This window comes from Pollachius pollachius, assembly GCF_949987615.1.
Source record: "Pollachius pollachius genome assembly, chromosome: 1".
NCBI classification, from domain to species: Eukaryota; Metazoa; Chordata; class Actinopteri; order Gadiformes; family Gadidae; genus Pollachius; species Pollachius pollachius.
Window position 1 is genome coordinate 10,020,047 of NC_136934.1, and position 18,691 is coordinate 10,038,737.

At 43.6% G+C, this 18,691-nt stretch overlaps 1 protein-coding gene across 1 annotated transcript in view; it reads right to left on the bottom strand.

The window, feature by feature from the left end:
* The window catches only part of pdlim5a (PDZ and LIM domain 5a), a gene marked incomplete at its 3' end in the record, with an annotated part of 53,206 nt that extends 35,457 nt beyond the window's left edge, over positions 1-17,749 (bottom strand). Inside the window, exons 1-3 of the mRNA XM_079730372.1 lie at positions 17,639-17,749; positions 16,479-16,815; positions 2,521-2,672 (exon numbers count right to left, since the gene is read on the bottom strand). Of these exons, the coding sequence (XP_079586498.1) occupies positions 2,521-2,672; positions 16,479-16,577 (251 nt within the window). The 5' untranslated portion in view covers positions 16,578-16,815; positions 17,639-17,749. The remainder of the gene's footprint in view (positions 1-2,520; positions 2,673-16,478; positions 16,816-17,638) is intronic.
* Positions 17,750-18,691: the final 942 nt, after the last annotated feature.

Sequence of the window (18,691 nt, forward strand, 5' to 3'; positions counted from 1 at the left end):
TAGAGAGAGGGAGAGAGAGAGAGAGAGAGAGAAAGAGAGAGAGAGAGAGAAGGAGAGAGAGAGGGAGAGTGAAAGAGAGACAGATAATTCTCTTTTTTAATCTAGCAGAAACAGTGGAACTTAGTTATGATTTCCATTACACATGCACCAAAATTAAGGACCAGATGTAGTACTAGCTAAGCTCCCTCTTGTTCTTCCTCGTCAATCTCTCTAGCTGGGTTTAACCTCTTCTGTCCCTTTCTCTCACCTCCGTCCCTCCCATACTCTGGGTGAGACGGGATGCTCTGGTGGCAGGGATTACTCTGTGGTGCACACAGTCATGCCACGAACCAGAAACCTGCCTTCAGAAAAGCACCATCGCGGCACTCGGAGGCAATAATAGGATAATGACATGACTGGATAGAATAAGCCAAACCATGTGTTCTCAACCTCGAAGAGGACTAATGTAGTCCACAGAGCCCGCCGCAATGCAGAACAGACAATACCGTAACTGGTACAGCGAGAAAACAGACACAATGGGACATGACAGCTATGCTAATACATTAGCATATGGAAGCTCTTTCAGCGCAGGGATAAATACAAAAAGGGGCAATTGTTTGAAATGTATAATGCCTGGCATGCCTGACATGCCTGAGAGCCATGAGCGGATGAAAGAGTATTCTTCATCAGTGAGGGGATCTGTATGACGTGACCTTTGAAGTGGTTCTGAAGGAGAATATGGGAGAGGGCACGTTTCAGAAAACGCAGCGGTTTTGCCGAAGGTTTACTGCGTTACTGCTGTGTTGAAACCATTAGTCATCCTTAAGTTTTTTAACGGCAAATTTGGCTATTTCACCCATATGTTGAAGGCATAGTCGTCAGCAAACACATGGAAAAACAACCCATAACCTTATGTACATATATCATCTGTTGGCTTGACTTCAATGTGATTCATACACTAAAATAGAGCTGTCTATTTAGATGTGGAAGTGGAAGTGGTTTTAATTGGTCTGTGGGAGTCCTAGTTCAGTTCAGTGGGAACCTAATTTAATCTATCAGAGTCCCAGTGGTGAAGGGCACTACCTTGAGGTAAGCTTGGGGAAAATCTTTTCGAAGAATCGATGTGTAAAAGAAGAACAGGGTTTTCATCTAGAAGTAAAAGATGAATCTCCCTTCTGGGTTGGTTCATTTGAGACATGTGGTATGTATTAAATAATCATAAACAGTTATGGATGATTGAATGAATGCATGGATAGACAGATAGATTGATGATGGTTGGGGGATGAAGGGAAAGATACAACTGGGTGGGTGGTTTGTTAAAACAATCCATCTTATTATTCTTTAGGGGTAGTGGAACTGTAGACATTCACTTAATTTGATACTACTATCTTTTTGCCATCACTGTCTCATTGGGGTTCCCTGTAGACCACATAATTAACTTGTAGACCTACGTCATAAAGGATTAATAAACTCTCTCGCCCTCTCTCCCGCTCTCTCTCTCTCTCAAACACTCTCTCTCTCCCACATACACACGCACACACAAATACACACATGCGCACAGAGCGTGCCGTGCATGGTTGCTTAAATGCTTACATGGCATTTTCTTCAGACAGAAAACAAACTGTATTAATCAATCACCACTTGGACAGAAATGAGAGAATATGAGTTTAGAGGAGGAAAGAAAAAAAAGATAAAGGCAGAAAAAGAAAAAAGCCAATAAAGACAATACAGTGATTGATCACTACAAATATGCATAGAAAACGAGCAAATAAAAAGACAAAGAATCTTTGATCCCATTTAGCGAATGGCCCAGGGCAAGAAGGGCTCAAACACGTTCAATGAAACGTACGACATGCAGAAAAACACAGTGTAGCTGAAAGGCAGGCACACCCAAACACACACACACATACACACACACAGACACACACACACACGCACACACACACACACACACACACCCCCCCCACACACACACACACACACACACAGACACACACACACAGACACACACACACACAGACAAAACTCAACTTTTCTAATCTCAACACCACAGCCCGATGCAATACTGACTTCCTCTACGCTCTACAGTTAGACGCCTCTGGGAGCTGCTTCAACATGTGTGTGATGCATTCTGGGATGCTATCTGCTTAATAAGACATATCAGGCAGAACTAATAGCCAAGCGCTGTGTAAGAGGTGTGGTGAACTCCTGCAACACAGTGCACATCTGTCTCCATGTATAGGGTGACTGGTGGTCACATGGATACTTATAGTACTGCAGGGACAATGTTAGGAGGGGAGAAGTGGAGTCACAAGGAAGGACAAAGCCACAAACTAGATAACACGATACAATCTTTGGTCGTAAACTAGAGTAAGTGAGTTAGTGAGCGAGAGAGGATGTGTGTATATCTGAGTGACAGTATGTATATGAGAGAGTGATTGTGAATCAAAATGTGTGTGCATATGAGCTGGTGCATGTGAGCGTGTGCGTGTGAGCTTGTGAGCTTGTGTGTATGTGTGTGCGCTAGCCAGTGTGTCTTACTTCTGCAGGTTCAGCTGGAGGTTGCCGGAGCAGTTCTTGATCTTGTTCTGGGCCTCCAGGTGGTTCATGCCGTCGGTGGAGATGCCGTCGATGGACAGGACCAGGTCTCCCACCGCCATGCCTCCCTTGGACGCCTTGCCTCCGTCGTTGAGCTGGGGGAACACGTCATCACATACACACCTGGATGAACCCTCTCATAGGACAGTGCACATGACTTAGAAGCCAGCCATGATACATGACGGCTGCAGGCCTAATAGTTTGTTGGAGAAAACGATGTGTCATATTCATCTCATGTGGTTAGTTTCTGCAGAGATGGGCGTTCAAAAAAGTTGACCGGAATATTATTTACGTTTTGGTCAACAGCCATCTCAAAAGCTTCCTTTTCGTTCTTTGACCCATCGGCTTCAGACCAGAAGGCTATAATGAAAGGATGTTCCCCATACTACCACATAATCAATGGTGGACGTGGGTGATACATGTCCACCGCAAATGAAGCGTTCTTCCTTCGGTCTTTCCCCAATTGCTTTCTTGTCTTGTATTATTTACAACCAGGTGGCCCACTAAGCTCACAGCTTATTAAAGAGGGCAGGGGAAGTTCAGAGCTTCTCCTGCCCATAGCCTCGTGTTGAGAGGGTGAGTACAAAGGGTCCTGTTGCCCTAGTTCAGAACATACTAAGCAGTAGCATTATGGAAACAAAGCCAGGGTCAAGGTCAATGGTAGAGTCTGTACGCAAAACGAATTATCGTTATCATTCATTCATTATTATCAAGAATATTAGTGAGTAAGTGGCTTAAATGGGGGAAGCAGAGTTAAGTGTGTTATGATGACCCCAAACCGAAATATTCTGGGTTCCTTGAGTAAGATGCCTACCATACCTGCTCCTTAAAGCGAGGGTAGGCAATTTAGTGTCAAGGCATTTGTTGTCATATTTGTCGTCATCTTCTTTACATCCCAATCATCAATGAAATTATTGGAAGGCCTACCTGTCTGTCTGTCTACCTGCCAAGCTATGTGTGCACACTCTGCCCGTGCACTCATTGCGTTTGACCGGAGTCTTCCACAAGGCTGACTTATTGCTAAAGCTAGCAAGATAGTCCCGTGTTTTGGGGGAATGGCTTTGGAGGGAGCCCTGGAGAGAGGGGTAGGAGCTTTTCAGTTGGATGCTTTCAAAATCCGACATCCACTGGCTGGTTTCTCCAAATTGCCTAACCTAACTTTGACAACATCTCAATTCACCTAAACATCCGATAATGATAGACAACTTTAATAAAAATGAATTCTGAACATGAATATAGGCTGATTTCAGCTGTTCCATTTGCACACTGTTGTCTTTGAGTAGATAGATAAACACAGTGACAAGTTGAGAATTCAGAGTAGGTTATTGGTTGGACTTGGTAAAAAACACATGTTGTGGAGGTCATGGAGCCAACTGTTCCCTACATGATATACAACAGTCCACATGTGCAGCGTATCAGCAGCTTTTGTATAAATGGGCCAACGCACCAAACATCTTGACTGTGTCAGTATCCCTCTGGTTGACTTTTATTTGTTATTGCTGCCACGCAGAAGTTTAGCTAGCCAACAGTTGTTCATCTTATGTGTAGCCACACACAACGTTACCACTGTTCCAAACTAAACAGAGTTAAACAATTAGAAGAGACAAGGGAACGAGGATTAGATGGCATTTTCAAAAGTTAAATTATGCAGGAAGAATTGTGCATGGTGTGTGTATTCACATTACATTTAATATCCATCCAGGAAAATGCTCTTGAAGTCCAGACAGCACTTTGTTCACACGTACGCTTTCACACAGTTTCTAATGTCTTTGGTTTTGGACGGTGAGCATGACCGCCTTGCAGCAGCTGTGGTTTGGGATTAGTGTTAGCATCTAACAGAAAGTGAATAGCAACATTTTCACTTGAGTTGCACTGAAATAAACTTTTAAAAAGATCAGGACACAAAATAAATTGCCATCCAGCTGAAAAAAACATTGTTGTTCACACTATTCTGCTTCTCCAATGTTTCAATCTATGGTCAATGTTTAATTCAAACACATCGAATTATGTCTGATCCTTTGGGCAGTAAAGAGTCTGAGAAAACATGATCAGATGAAACATCCGGGATCCCTCAGAGATGCAGTATATATAGCATATGTTATCTAATATATTTTGTGTCTGCATCTCCTTGTATCAGATCTATGATATGAAAAACTCTGAGCAGAGTTATGTCATAATTGTTACCAGGTGCGTGACTTCTTTCCATATGGTAAATATTATTCAGTTAGTGTGGAGCAAAGAGGGCCAAAACCTACAAAAACTAGAAGCCCTGCTCTTAGCCATGTTAATGCATGGGTAATGAGCAGTGGAGGTAAATGCCTTTGAAAACAAGAAAATGCACACTGTTGCATGGCAACAATACAGGCAACCAGGTAGGCTTGAGTTTGAATGCCCAATAGTAAAATGTAAATATTTCTGTATATAGAGTATATGCACTGGTATGGCCGCAGATTGGTAAAACATCTCTCTATATGTTTTGGCAGACTGCAGAAAATGCTTGTACCATGAATTGAATCATCTTAAAGTGTATCATGAAGGGTAGAATTATATATTATATATTTCGAAGAATTTATTGTCTGGTGAATCATTTGTTCAAATTCTCTTAACATCTCAACAGCAATCAATAAATCAAACCATCCGATAATATGATTAAGCTTGGTTGAAATGATTTGGATGGCCCTCCCTGTCTAACTCCCTACCCGGCGACCCTCACACACTCTGCCCGGAGTGTTCCACAAGGCTAGGCAGAGCTGTTGCTAAAGCTAGGGAGCTATTCCTGTGTTTAGGGGGATTGGCTTTAGTGGCAGGCCAGAAGGGAGGAGTTGGATGGTTTCGGTTGGAGACTTTCAAATTCTATCTCACTTTGTTCGGACACTCTGAATTGCCTACCTTTAACTGAATACGGAAAGCAAAAGAATAATTTATGGTCAATATATATTACAATAGTACAATTTATTATTAGTATAAGCACACAACCCTATCACATATCCCTTTTCCTGGCCTTAATCTTTGGTGGCTGGCGGTCTAGTCCCTGGGTGGGTCTTAAATAGCATTAGTGGCTATCATATAAACCAGATTCAGCTCTATCAGATAGCTGTGGGAGAGGAGGGACACGTATGGAAACATGTGTTGGACGACACAAACACGCACGCACAGACACACACACACACACACACACACACACACACACACACACACACACACACACACACACACGCACATACACTTTTTCCCATGAGGCAAAGGCACTGTTAGAACTTTGGTTCTCACTAAGGTCTGGTTACCCAGGATTTTATTTGCATAGGCCTAGTTGTTGCAATATCATAGTTTCTCCACTCTTTGAGAAAGGTTTGCTTCTATTGTACCATGGGAAATTATGACACCCGAGTACTAAGAGTCAAGGCAAAAACAATGAAGAGAAGTAATTGGGGCGATGACTTGACGTTGTTATATAACAGGAAGCTTATCCGTTGAGCATAGTTCTGACCATTCTTGGTCACACAGTGTATCCATTTGTGTCCAGTGACTGGTGAGGTCATTCGTTACTTTAGACACCATGCAAAGATCACACGGTCCATGTTACTACAGAGAGCTAGAGAGAGAGAGACATTGAGGGGAGAAAGAGCTAGAGAGCGAGAGAGAGAGAGAGAGAGAGAGAGAGAGAGAGAGAGAGAGAGAGAGAGAGAGACATTGAGGGGAGAAAGAGCTAGAGAGAGAGAGAGAGAGAGAGAGAGAGAGAGAGAGAGAGAGAGAGAGAGAGAGAGAGAGAGTGAGATGGATGGAGTTTTCAGCAAGAAAAAAATAAATGACATATTGGTTACTTTGAAATTAGGTTTGATTTGTTTCTGAACATTTTGAAATGCTTCCAAACGTGTGTTGGTCATTATAAGAGATTATGAGAAAAAGGTTTGGTAGATAGAGAGAGCGAGAGCCTAAGGGTAGAGTTATTTACACTGTGGACATAATTATATATAATTACCATATGCACTTAACGCAAACTGAATAAAAACACGATCACACTTTGTGAAATGAAATGTGGTTCTTTCACAATCTTATTCAACACCATCACAAACATACCCTGCCTGCTAATGAGAGAAGCCCTAGGCTGGGATTAAGGTTAAGACCCTGTACTTCCAACCTTTTATAGTCGTAGAACTCCATCACACGCAACATCAGCCCCGACCGCCACAACCACCAATGGAAAGAAAACAGAGCCACAGAGAGAGGGCAAAAGGGTGGTTGGACGAAAGTATTGAGAAAGGGGGAGGGGGGAGAGGGGGAGAGAGGGAGATGGAGATGGAGGTCTTCAGCAAGAAAACATGAATATGAATTGGTTCCTTTGAAATTAAGTTTGATTTGTTTCTGACCAATTCTGTCTCACTTCCAAGGGTGTGTTGTTCATTCTAGCTGGGCCCATTTCAAACCTTATGCTAACCACATAATGCCCACACACGCAAACACACACACAATGCACACACACACGCACAAACACACACACACACACACACACACACACACACACACACACAAAAAAAAACACACGCTCTCTCTCTCCATTTCTGCCCCCCCGCTCACTCTCTCTCTTTCACCTCCTTTTAGTGAAATACAAATGTTGTGGCTTTTGCTGTAGTTAAAGACAGGGTCTATATTTGTCCTTGTATCAACAGCAGTGTGCAGTTTGATTGTGTGAGTTTTGGAGCTACTGAAGTCTAACAAAATAACCACAAAGCAACACAACATTAAGTCCTGCTTAAAGTCTGATGTAGACAAAAACAGAGCTAGAGAGAGAGTGAAACAGGGAAAGAGAGAGAGACAACAACATACACTCAGACACACAGACAGTCTGGCCAGTACTGAACCAAAGCCAGTGATCCGTACTCAAAGTGACACAGAGACACTCTCTCTCTCTCTCTCTCTCTCTCTCTCTCTCTCTCTCTCTCTCTCTCTCTCTCTCTCTCTCTCTCTCTCTCCACACAGCTCTAACCTGTGGGGGGACATCCGTTAACACTTGGTGACTGTGAGTCTTCCGTTGAACCACCGTTACATGAATACAACGTCTGGGAACCGGCCGTTTAATGAGGCAGCTGCTCAAACAACTGGTGGACTACTTTAGACTGATACTGTACTATGTTTGTTATTCATTCAAAGCTGCTTTTTTTTAAACAACCTATCAACGTACAAATAAAGACAATATGTACTTGAGATAAATAACAATTATAAACAATATGGTCACCCGTTAGATCAGCAAATTAGCATTTTATGTATCAACCGACAGACGACAGTGAGAGAAATTTGTGGCCATAGTTAGCGTGATGATGAGTTGATAATGAGCCGATGTGAAATGTAAATAGAGCATACAGCAGTCGATGCAAAGCAGTAGCAAAGAAAACTTCACAGCCTTTCCACCAACTGGCCCTCGCCACCTCCCAACAGACGATAAACGTGTCAACACACCATCCACACACTGACTTGACCAAGAAAGAAAAGCTTACTTTCAACACACTACAGCTACAAAGAGGACCCCCCCTCCCCTTCCAAAATTCATGAAACAAGTTATCGCGTGGCCGGAAGACGACGTCAGCTCAACGGCGGCGAAAACAATGGTCGCTTTCTCAAGACGAGGGGACGACAGAGACGACGGGCAGATGTTTTGCGTCACGGTATGAAGCACCGGTGTCGACATCAGGAGATACAAACCCTGCTATTGGATTCTTTTGGAACCATAACATTATTCACTAGAGCACACACTCTTCACATGGCAGCCGTCCCCGTCATTTGTTTCCTTTGGAGCTCTTTTGGAGGTTTTCGGGACCAGGAATATGGTTCCGCAGACATTCTTTTTGCAGATGGGTTCCAACTAAACAGGACAGAACTAATGGGTTTCAGCCCGCGCAACAATAACATTTTGTTAGGGTCCCCGGATAGGAATATATTCAAAGGAAAAGAGCGAAACCTCGCTTTGTAAAAATATTGTGTGCCTTCATCACACATATGGCCAGTGACACTTCTCCAACGCACAATTTGATTCCATTTCTAGCTGGATTAAGCAGGGTAAATCCAACATTCCGAAAACGCCACAAGGGTAAGCGCTCAGATCATTAGCTTGAGAGAAACAGACGTTGGTAGAAAAGCCGCGGTAGAGGGAGGCAAAGGGAGTGATGGATGGAGGGGGCATCAGAGTTCAAGGGTGAGAAATGAACGAACGAGGAGCGCCAGAGACAGGAAGAGAAAAGTCCTTGTATGGAACGGTCTGCAACACGTCATAAACTTTGAGTGGAAGCTTGCGTAAGGAAAGGCACACTTGGCCTATGGTTGATATCAAACTGGGGTCAGAGGCAAGCTTCAGCTGCAACACGATATTGCAAGAGAAGAGAATGTTGATCTGATCCCAAGGATAAGAGAAATCGAATGTAGACAATGAGAAACGGAAGTTGAGCAAATGGCTCAGTATGTTGAAACTAACAAAACAACTTGCTAAGTAACTTTATTTAAATAAATAGTTACAAGGTCAAACTACACCAATTATTAAATGCAACAAATGAGCAGAATGATTCAATAAATAAACAAACTCTTGCCATGGGGAACACAGTTGGGGGCGATAATATGCCAGCTAGAATCAATCAAGATAGGTTTACATTATGTAAGCCAAGCAATCAGATACTGAGTCTTAACCTGTCTACTGAGATCACTCTCCAAAGGATATGAACCATTACATTTTGTATATTTACGGAGACCATCTTTTTGTGTTGACAACCAAAGGCTTCAGAGTAGTACAAACAAATCTATGTGACATGAGAGTCAGAAATTGGTAGACAGAATGTCAAATTAGGCCGGGGAAATGGAAATAGGAATGGGATGTTTCCAAACGCCAGTATCAATCAATGTGATGTTATTATATATTTAATAATGCGAAACTTTGCTAACGGTGCCAGAAACACTCTCAAACTGATCGAACAGTCTTGTCGCACTCAACGACTTTATTCGAAATCTGTGTATGTACGTGTCCGCGGGCACGTGTGCACGTGTGTGTGTGTGTGTGTGTGTGTGTGTGTGTGTGTGTGTGTGTTTGCACGTGCTTGTGTGAATGGGTCATTTTGGATACTAAGTAATAAATATTACCTTGTAATAATGATGTTACATTGGACCGAACATTAATATATTGTCATCTTATGTACGAGAAATCAACTGCGTTCCCCAAATTCAAAACACCCGTTTTCAATTATTGCCTCGGGCTGATGCCAACCCATTTATCTTACAGCAATAAACAACCATCACCACTGCCTAAATAAATACCCTCCCATGGACGGATAATCCAACCCCTTGGTCTGTGGCATTAACGTACGTTAATAGACTGTGCATTAGTTTATGTACAATGGCCATAGGCTAGACTTTGGGGATGTATTACCCACAGTTCACTGCAGCAGAGCCAGTCAAAGCCAAACCCACACAAGACACATTATGGAACATAAGGCCTTGGGAAGCAGTGAGTTAATCTGGCCCAGTTACAACTGGCAGGCTCACTGGCGTCTTCTTCCAGCCAGCCTTTCCACTCCACCAACACCAGGGACAATGCTGCCTGGTTTTGGCCTTATTGTGGTGATGTCATCACAAACCAAGCTTATGATTTTTGTTGTAAAAGCAAATTGCAATTATCTATGCTAAAGCTAAACAGAATTCATGGAATATTAATGCAATTAGCTTTGAGTAGTAAAAGCTAATTGCACTTTTCTATGCTATAACTGAACAGCATTTGTGGAATTATTAATGCATGTGTGAGGTGTAAAGGACTTCAGTTTGAGGTACAATGATTCACAACGTTACATTTGAATGAAACGTTAATCGCTGGAACTTGCCTCGAATCTCTCACATTACATGAAAGGATAATGGTGACATGAAAATAAATCATCTTTGCATGAATAATGATATTAAACAAAACTGATATGGTGTCCCCGACACAACAGTTCTGCCTAGTGTCTGTTTTAATTTACAATACCTTTACCGCAGTATAATAAAAAAAAACAGTCAAAACCAAACAATTGAGGGTAGGAATCAAATTCAACTTTAAAACAGCATCGATCAGTTCACACTGATGATAAAACTCTTGGCAGTTACAGATCAGGGAGGTGTCAACGATAAGCTGCAGATGTTCTTCGATACCATTGTGAATGTGGTTTGTAAATGGAACCGCTATTAAATGGACCGGCTATACCCCCTACCTCAGCTGTCTGCCAATATCATTAATCACAACCAAACCACAACCTCTGACCTCAATCATGTACACCCCCCACATGCACACACATCACACACACACACACACACACACACACACACACACACACACACACACGCAAAAGCAGGGGGCTGCCCTATCCAAGTAAGATGGATTACCAATTGGAATGAAATTCACAAGCATTAACAATATGTCTTTAAGGGCCTTGGATGTGGCTTTTTTGGCTTTTTTTTGTAATAAAATACTGCTTAAAAACATTCAGTTTAACATAGTTTAAGTTTGACAAATTCTGAAGGTAAAGTCGTCCTGGCTCAGGGTTACCCTTTCAGCTTTATGTATGTGCGATATGGAAGCCAAGACTGGGATTCGTTAGCATCACAGCTGTCATCGTGGTGTCTCGTACACCTCCCATAATGCATCAGCAAGGATAACTGAGGACGTCACTGGAAGGGCATATTAACGATTTAGGAGTGAATGAAGGAGGCCTTTGAGGACTTTTGAAAAGTGTTTCAAATGACGAAAATTCTGGATGCTGGATGGTCATAGAGGATGGTATCTAGCACATAGTGAATATACAAGAATAGGATATAATAGAATATCAACTATGATCTTAGATAGAAATAAACAATTTCCTTTAAAAAAAGAATCATGGTCTTAATTGGAATACACCTCAAATCTCTAAATATTTAAGTCCAACCACTAAGTGGCCATATTTAACCATCATAGGAGCTACTTGCTCGTTCACTTGCAGCATGAACACAACAAAAGCCCTGACAGGACTGAAAGGAAAGTAAAGACAAATTGAACTGGCCTCAGGACAACCTTTCAACAACCGCTGCCATGAACCCAGACCATGATGTGAATCCTGCTGGGCCAAGTGGGACATGTCTGAGCCCACCTTCTGTCCAGCGGGCCCCTCGGCAAACACACACACACACACACACACACACGCACACACGCACGCACGCACGCACGCACGCAAACACGCACACACGCACACACACACACACACACACACACACACACACACACACACACACACACATATGCATACAAACACACACACGCACGCACACATACACATATGCACAAACGCACACACGCAAAAACACATGCATACGCACGCATACACACAAACACAGATTCACACACGCACACACAGACACAAGCGCACACACAACTTTAAGAACAAAAGGCAGTTAACTCTGGCTCTCATATTTGGACAGGAAGGAAAGCTAGGGTGACCTGTTTGATTGAGGTGGATTTAGGACCACATCATTCAATGGAAGGTTGGAATGGATGGCTCTGCTTTATATAGAAAGCATTAATGAATCCATTGAAAGACAGAGCCTAATTACAGACTGACAGAGAGACAGACAGGGAGAGGGGTAGTGGAAAATAAAGAATACTTCTGGTTTGAATCTGCCTTCTAAATGTGTCTCTAAGGTCAGTTGTTATAACGGTGTGTGTGACAGACGTTCCTCACCCCGGCTAACACAGTTCCAGGAAATGTATTTTTCGCTGAAAGGCTTTAATATAGATTAGCTGTCCAGTTGTCTTGGCTCTCGATTATAGACAATCAACTTGTACACAGCTCTCATTGTAGCAAATGGGATTTCCACATTTTGTTTAATTGCCCAACAATGGATTGAAAAAGGTAAGTTCTATAAATATGAGTCTGCATTAAATCTCATGATTGATTCGAAAAGGACTTCTGTTATTTGTTGCTTGCTTATCTTCCCTGATTGCCCGACATTCATTTGGACTTTTCTTAACTCGTGGTTATTCTGCCATCCTATCCATCATGTCCCTCTGAGCACATACTGCAACAGCAGCTACCATTAGGAGGAGGGAACCCTCTTAAATGTTCATTCTCTAGGGACGGTTGGGGAAATCGTTGGTTGCCCTTTTGATGGGCTGGGGTTAGGCGGTGTCGTCTAATGTGGGAATCTAAAGCCCTGGGAGACTGTAATTGTGAGAAAGGGCTATACAAATAGACTTGAGTTGAAACATGTGGATCTTATATTTAACCCAGTTTACATGGACGATGTATTGCTGCATTATTACTTACAGTACTACTTGTTGCAAGTATCACTACTTGCAACAAAGACTTTTTGTGTTGTATGGAGAACTCAAAGTTGATAAGATTGTATCCAAAGATTTAATAGGTCTATTGCTCTGGGGGGCATTCTATCTCTACATTGGCTGCGTGGGGTCATTTGACTTGGAACTGGCTAACTATTCTTAGACGCCTAATGCACTCGCTCCCTTGGGCCAGGTTCTCTGAAATTACCCTAACGGTAAATCTCATTTATGGGCTGTGCCGCTAAAAGGTTACGATTGTGAACTGACTGTAAATAGTGTTTGCTGTGAGCTGTACTGTAAATGTAATTAGCCTGAAAGCTTTCGGTAGTCTCCCGGCCAGTGAGATGACCTGGGGGCCGGTCCCCCTGAAATCTGCTTCCTGGGGAAGGCCACGGTTCCAACAAACAGAGGTCTAAATCAGAGCGTTTAGGGGGCGATAGTCTTGGCCTGTGGACTACCTGATGATACGAGTGGCCTCGGCAGGATACACTTAAGTGATTTAACAAATGTGTGTGTGATTCGTTTGGCTTGAGTTTGATGTGAACTATAAGAAATACAGTCCCACCCCCCACCGGTTCTGTTAACAGGGTTGCTAGGCAACATGCACAAGCTAAAGAGCAGGAACAGGAAATGATTGATAAGAAAGGCCCACAGGAGTATGACAGAACCGTAGCCAATCAAAGTCAGTTTTTCTTCCAGCAAAGCTGTAAGGGTCAGTGTCTCTTCCTCTGTGAAATGGACTATATTGAAAAGCATCATTGAAAAGCATTCACTTGCAGTTTGCATCCAGATGACCAGAGGCATTTAAATAAATAACGAAGATCACTGTCCCTATGCCCAGAAATAGTATCTCCTCTAAAAGCATTCCTCTTCAATGAGCTTCTCTATGTACCTGAGCTATCGAGTCCTGTAAAAATGCCAGTAAAACATTCAACTTGTAAAACATAACAAAGAGTCAGGCTCTAAATCCATCTAGACGTTGCCTCTCTTCATTGTAAAAACCAAACTTGAAGCCCTTTCTAAAAATGGGTTGAGGTTAGCTTTAGGACCTTTTGCATCAACAAATCGTGCAGCAAGTTCAGGAAATACGTCATACCTATATAAACATACACATATGACAGTGACAAGAAGTGTCATATCAGTACAATGAGATTTATGTGCAGTCACACAGAACATTCTTTGAAGTTGAGCGTAGCAGCAGCACGAGTGTAACTGGTTTGGCATTCGCTTACCCTTTTTACCAACCTGACGTTTTGTGGTCTGTCCTTAGGATCCAGCCAACATGTGTGTGTGTGTGTGTGTGTGTGTGTGTGTGTGTGTGTGTGTGTGTGTGTGTGTGTGTGTGTGTGTGTGTGCGTGTGTGTGTGCGTGCGTGCGTGAGTGTGTGCGTGTGAGTGTGTGTGTGTGTGTGTGCGTGTGTCAGTGTGTGTTTGAGTGAGATGCTTGATTCTTTAAAGGGATTTAGTGGGTTTGGTTGTGGTGGTTTGGCTGTCTTGGTCTCTCACAGCCATGCTGAAAACAATAGGGTTTATGAGGACTTAGTCAGGCCTCGCCAAAGACCTTACAGGGCATGGAACCAACTGTGTTTGTGTGTGTGAGAGAGAGAGAGAGAGAGAGAGAGAGAGAGAGAGAGAGAGAGAGAGAGAGAGAGAGAGAGAGAGATTCTCATTATAGGGGGGACCACAACATGGCATTCTTTTTTGGAGAGGACATTAATAATATCACCAACCTATATATCAAATGATCTGCTGTGGCCGACACATTGCCATTTATAGTAGCATAAATATTTATTACTGTAATCAACCACTTTTAGGTCATAACTCTCCATATTTAATAAAGCCACACATCCACGAATGCAGCCTCATTCATTCTCTGAAAATAGTCATAGAAGTATAAAGCGCTAATCGCCATGTTCAAGTTGTCAGAAGTTGGAGGGGACTGAGTTCTGCACCCATGAATGAGAAAGAGAGAGCAATAGAGTGCAATAGAGAGAGAGAGCAATATAGAGTGAGAAATATATATATAGATATAGATAGAGAGAGAGAGAGAGAGAGAGAGAGAGAGAGAGAGAGAGAGAGAGAGAGAGAGAGAGAGAGACATGCCCGTAAAGAGAGTTCAGGTATAATAAGCTAAGTGTTATTTTCCTCCAGTTACCATTGCCATTATTGTACCTTTACCATTATTTAATTGTGGCTCAATAATTACCCTGATGGCCAGCGAATCAGACCGGCAGGATGGCTGGGTAGTAAGAGTATGCCGCAGCGGTGAACACGTGTTCAAGTGCCTCCTAATCTAAACGAGCACAACTTTAAGATCCCAACACTGCACTCATCTCAAATCAAAATAATGAATCTGTTGTGGATTTGGGCCTGGCAGAATGGTGCATGTGATATTGGGGAGGGAGGGAGATCTACATCTGGTAGACCACTTAATTCCCAGAGACTAAAGTATTGCTTGCGCTCAACTGTATCATTAACTTCAAGTCAGAACTGCTGCCAGGACTATAAACCTTCTGTTAAAATACACCATCACCGCCATCTCCCAGCAGAGGTCACAGTGGAGGCTGGGACAATTACAGCGAGCTGGCTGCAATCTATCCTGTGTAAGAATGACCTGCCAGTCACCCAGCAGTGGTCCGGTTCGACCTTTCTGGTCTTTTTCTCGCTCATATCAAATCATAATTTTTCATAATCCAATATGGCACTGATTTCCCTAAAATAACACAAACGCACACATACACAAATCCACACACATCTACAACAACTCACGCAAAGTCTACATATACACTACACATGATACCATCACAGTATGACAAATATTCACATGGCACCCAATCCATCAGTCTCATGTTGCCTTGAGTATGTACTCTGCCAGCATTAGAGAGGAGGCTATGTCTGTGCACACTACCACATTGTGTGTGTGTGTGTGTGTGTGTGTGTGTGTGTGTGTGTGTGTGTGTGTGTGTGTGTGTGTGTGGGTGTGTGTGGGTGTGCGTGGGTGTGTGTGTGTGTGTGTGTGTGTGTGTGTGTGTGTGTGTGTGTTTCAGAGTTTTTCAGGGTGTCTGATTTTAAATTCCTGGTGACAGAGAAGCTACAGATCTCCAACCAGTTTTTGTTCACAATCACAACTAATTATAATTGGAGAGTTTTTCAAAGTGTATATATTGGAAAGAGGTGAATGACTCCAATTGATAGTCAATTTAAAGTGAATCAAGAGACCATCAAGTTAATTCTTCACATTGCACAAATAAAAAGGTGCGTGCCAAAAGATATTTGCACACACATACATCTCAAGTTGCTATCGCTGCTGCTCAGATGTTAATTGAGAGAAGGCAGCTGTCTTGATATTGGCAAATGTTTAAAGCAGAAAAGGGAGAGCGAGACAGAGAGACGTAGAGTGAGAGAGACAGGTTTGTGTGTGTGTGTGTGTGTGTGTGTGTGTGTGTGTGTGTGTGTGTGTGCGTGTGTGTATGTGTGTGTTTGTGTGTGACTGTGCATGTCTATGGTGTACCATGGCGCGTCTACTGTGTGTGTCCGCGTGTGTATGCGAGCGCCTGTGTCCGTGTCCGTGTGTCTGTCCGGCTCACCCTGGAGATGGCGAGTGGCAGGTTGAAGTCCTTCCCTCCCTGCAGCCTGAAGCCCCAGGGGGCGGGGCCTAGGAGCGTGATGCTGTAGTTGCTGCTCATGTCTCCCTGGGCGACGGCGGCGTTGGCGACGGAGCCGGGTGACGTTGTCGGGGGGGGGGGGGTTGTTGGCTGGCTGACGGTGACGTCACTGGCTCACGGGTCGGTTCTGTGTCGGCGGCTGTGGAGGCGGGCGGTGAGGTCACTGGGCCTGAACGCCAACCTGTCTTGCCAAACCGTGTCGGGAACTCTGACAGCGATGCTAACGACCGGTAGCGCTTTGAGGGCTAGATCCCAGGGTCTGGGAAACGACGAAGAGGAGGAAGATGAAGAAGAGGAAGAACGGATGTTATTTGTGGTGTACAGTTTACCGAGAGGTCGAAAGGGCTTAAATGATTAAATGGGGTCGATAAAGGAGAAACGGAAAGGAGTTCGACAGGAAACAGATGAGAGAAACTGATCAATGATAATAAACTACAATAAGCTAAAATTATAGTTATATTAATTAAACTAAAACACTTTGTCCAGATTCTGAAAACATTGTGATATTAACATTGCTGGAGAAGTGGTCATAAAATAGGCTTGTTCTGTACATTGTCCTTGAATGAACTACCATGTTTTAGAGAAAATTACACATTAGTGGAAATATTTGAAGCAGAGGAAAAGACCTGCAGACAAACAGACACGCAGACATGCACAGACACACACTGACACAAACAAACAAACAGACAAACACACACACACACATACACGCACACACACACACACACACACACACACACTTTAAAAAACATCCAACCAAACACACACACACATAAACCAAAACCCGTTTCCATAGTTTTTTAGCATGGATTATAAAAAAGGCTTTAACAACTGATTTAGTAATAGAAAGACATTTCTCTGATCAAACACAATCCAAAGCACACAAAAGAATCTCTTGGGAAAGAGTGCTAAGCCTCAATTAGACTTAAACTGTATGGAAACAGGTCAAATAAAAACATCACAAAATAAAAAAGAATTATAACAAAACGACCAAGCAAAGCCTCAGAGGGTTTAAACTGAAAAACAATCACATAATTCTCAGAGCATGCTCTATTCTGTATAAAGCTGTTGTCAAGCTGTACCTTCTTAATTAGGAAATCTCCTAACAGGGCAAAAGCAATCCTTGATGGTCAGGTAGATTGTATTGTTCCCAGTCCTCCCTGAATGCACGTCCTGCTCCAGCCCGCACACCGTGTGCACGTGTGTGTGTGTGTGTGTGTGTGTGAGTGTGAGTGTGTGTGTGTGTGTGTGTGAACGTGTGAGTGAGGTAGAGAGAGAGGGATGCACTGGCCTTATATACGGGCTAATGACAGACTGCCTAATGGAGAGTGGGTGGAGAGGTGGAGGACGGGGAGGCTGGTGGGCGAGGCCTGGCCAAGGGGGGGGGGGGAGGGAGGTGGGACAGTATAGGAAAGAAGGAGGGGAAAGGGGAGGGGGAGGAGCCCTGCCAAAGCAGAGGGAGGGGTGGAGTCCGTCAGGGGGGGGGAGTGAGGATGAAAGGACAGCGGGTGGAGGACAAAACGCCCGTGAGAGGAGGGGCAGGGGTGAGGGGAGGGGAGGGAGGGAGGGGAGGGGGGGGGAGGGGTGAGGGGAGGGGAGGGAGGGAGGGGAGGGGGGGGGAGGGGAGGGGGGGGGGGGAGGAAAAGGGATTAGAAAGAGTAGGAATAGGGGAGCAATTATACATCCCTAGGAGCAATGGATACTGTTAGAGCTGAGGACATGGGGGAGGGAGGCAGGGGTGGACAGCACCCCAGAGAGATGAGTAAGGGGGGGACGAGCGGGCAGGACGCTTCGTCTTTCATCCGGATATTTCGGGAACATGAAGTAAGCGCTGGAGGCAAACCTTAGGCCCCGGTTCAGTGTGAAAAACATCCGTACAGCGAAACCCAAACACACACACATCACAACGGCCCGGGCATATCACGCAGTAAAACACTGCACCGACAGCGGCTCAAGTATGCAATGTTGTCGCAATGGATACAAATGATAATATATACAGTATATGCCATGATAATAAAATATGTCTATTTGCTGGACGCTTTTATCTTGACAGGTTTACAATACTGTGAGGTCATACATTCTTAGCATTGGTAGCCTGAGTGTGAATTTAACCTTTCACCCTGGCGGCGTTAACA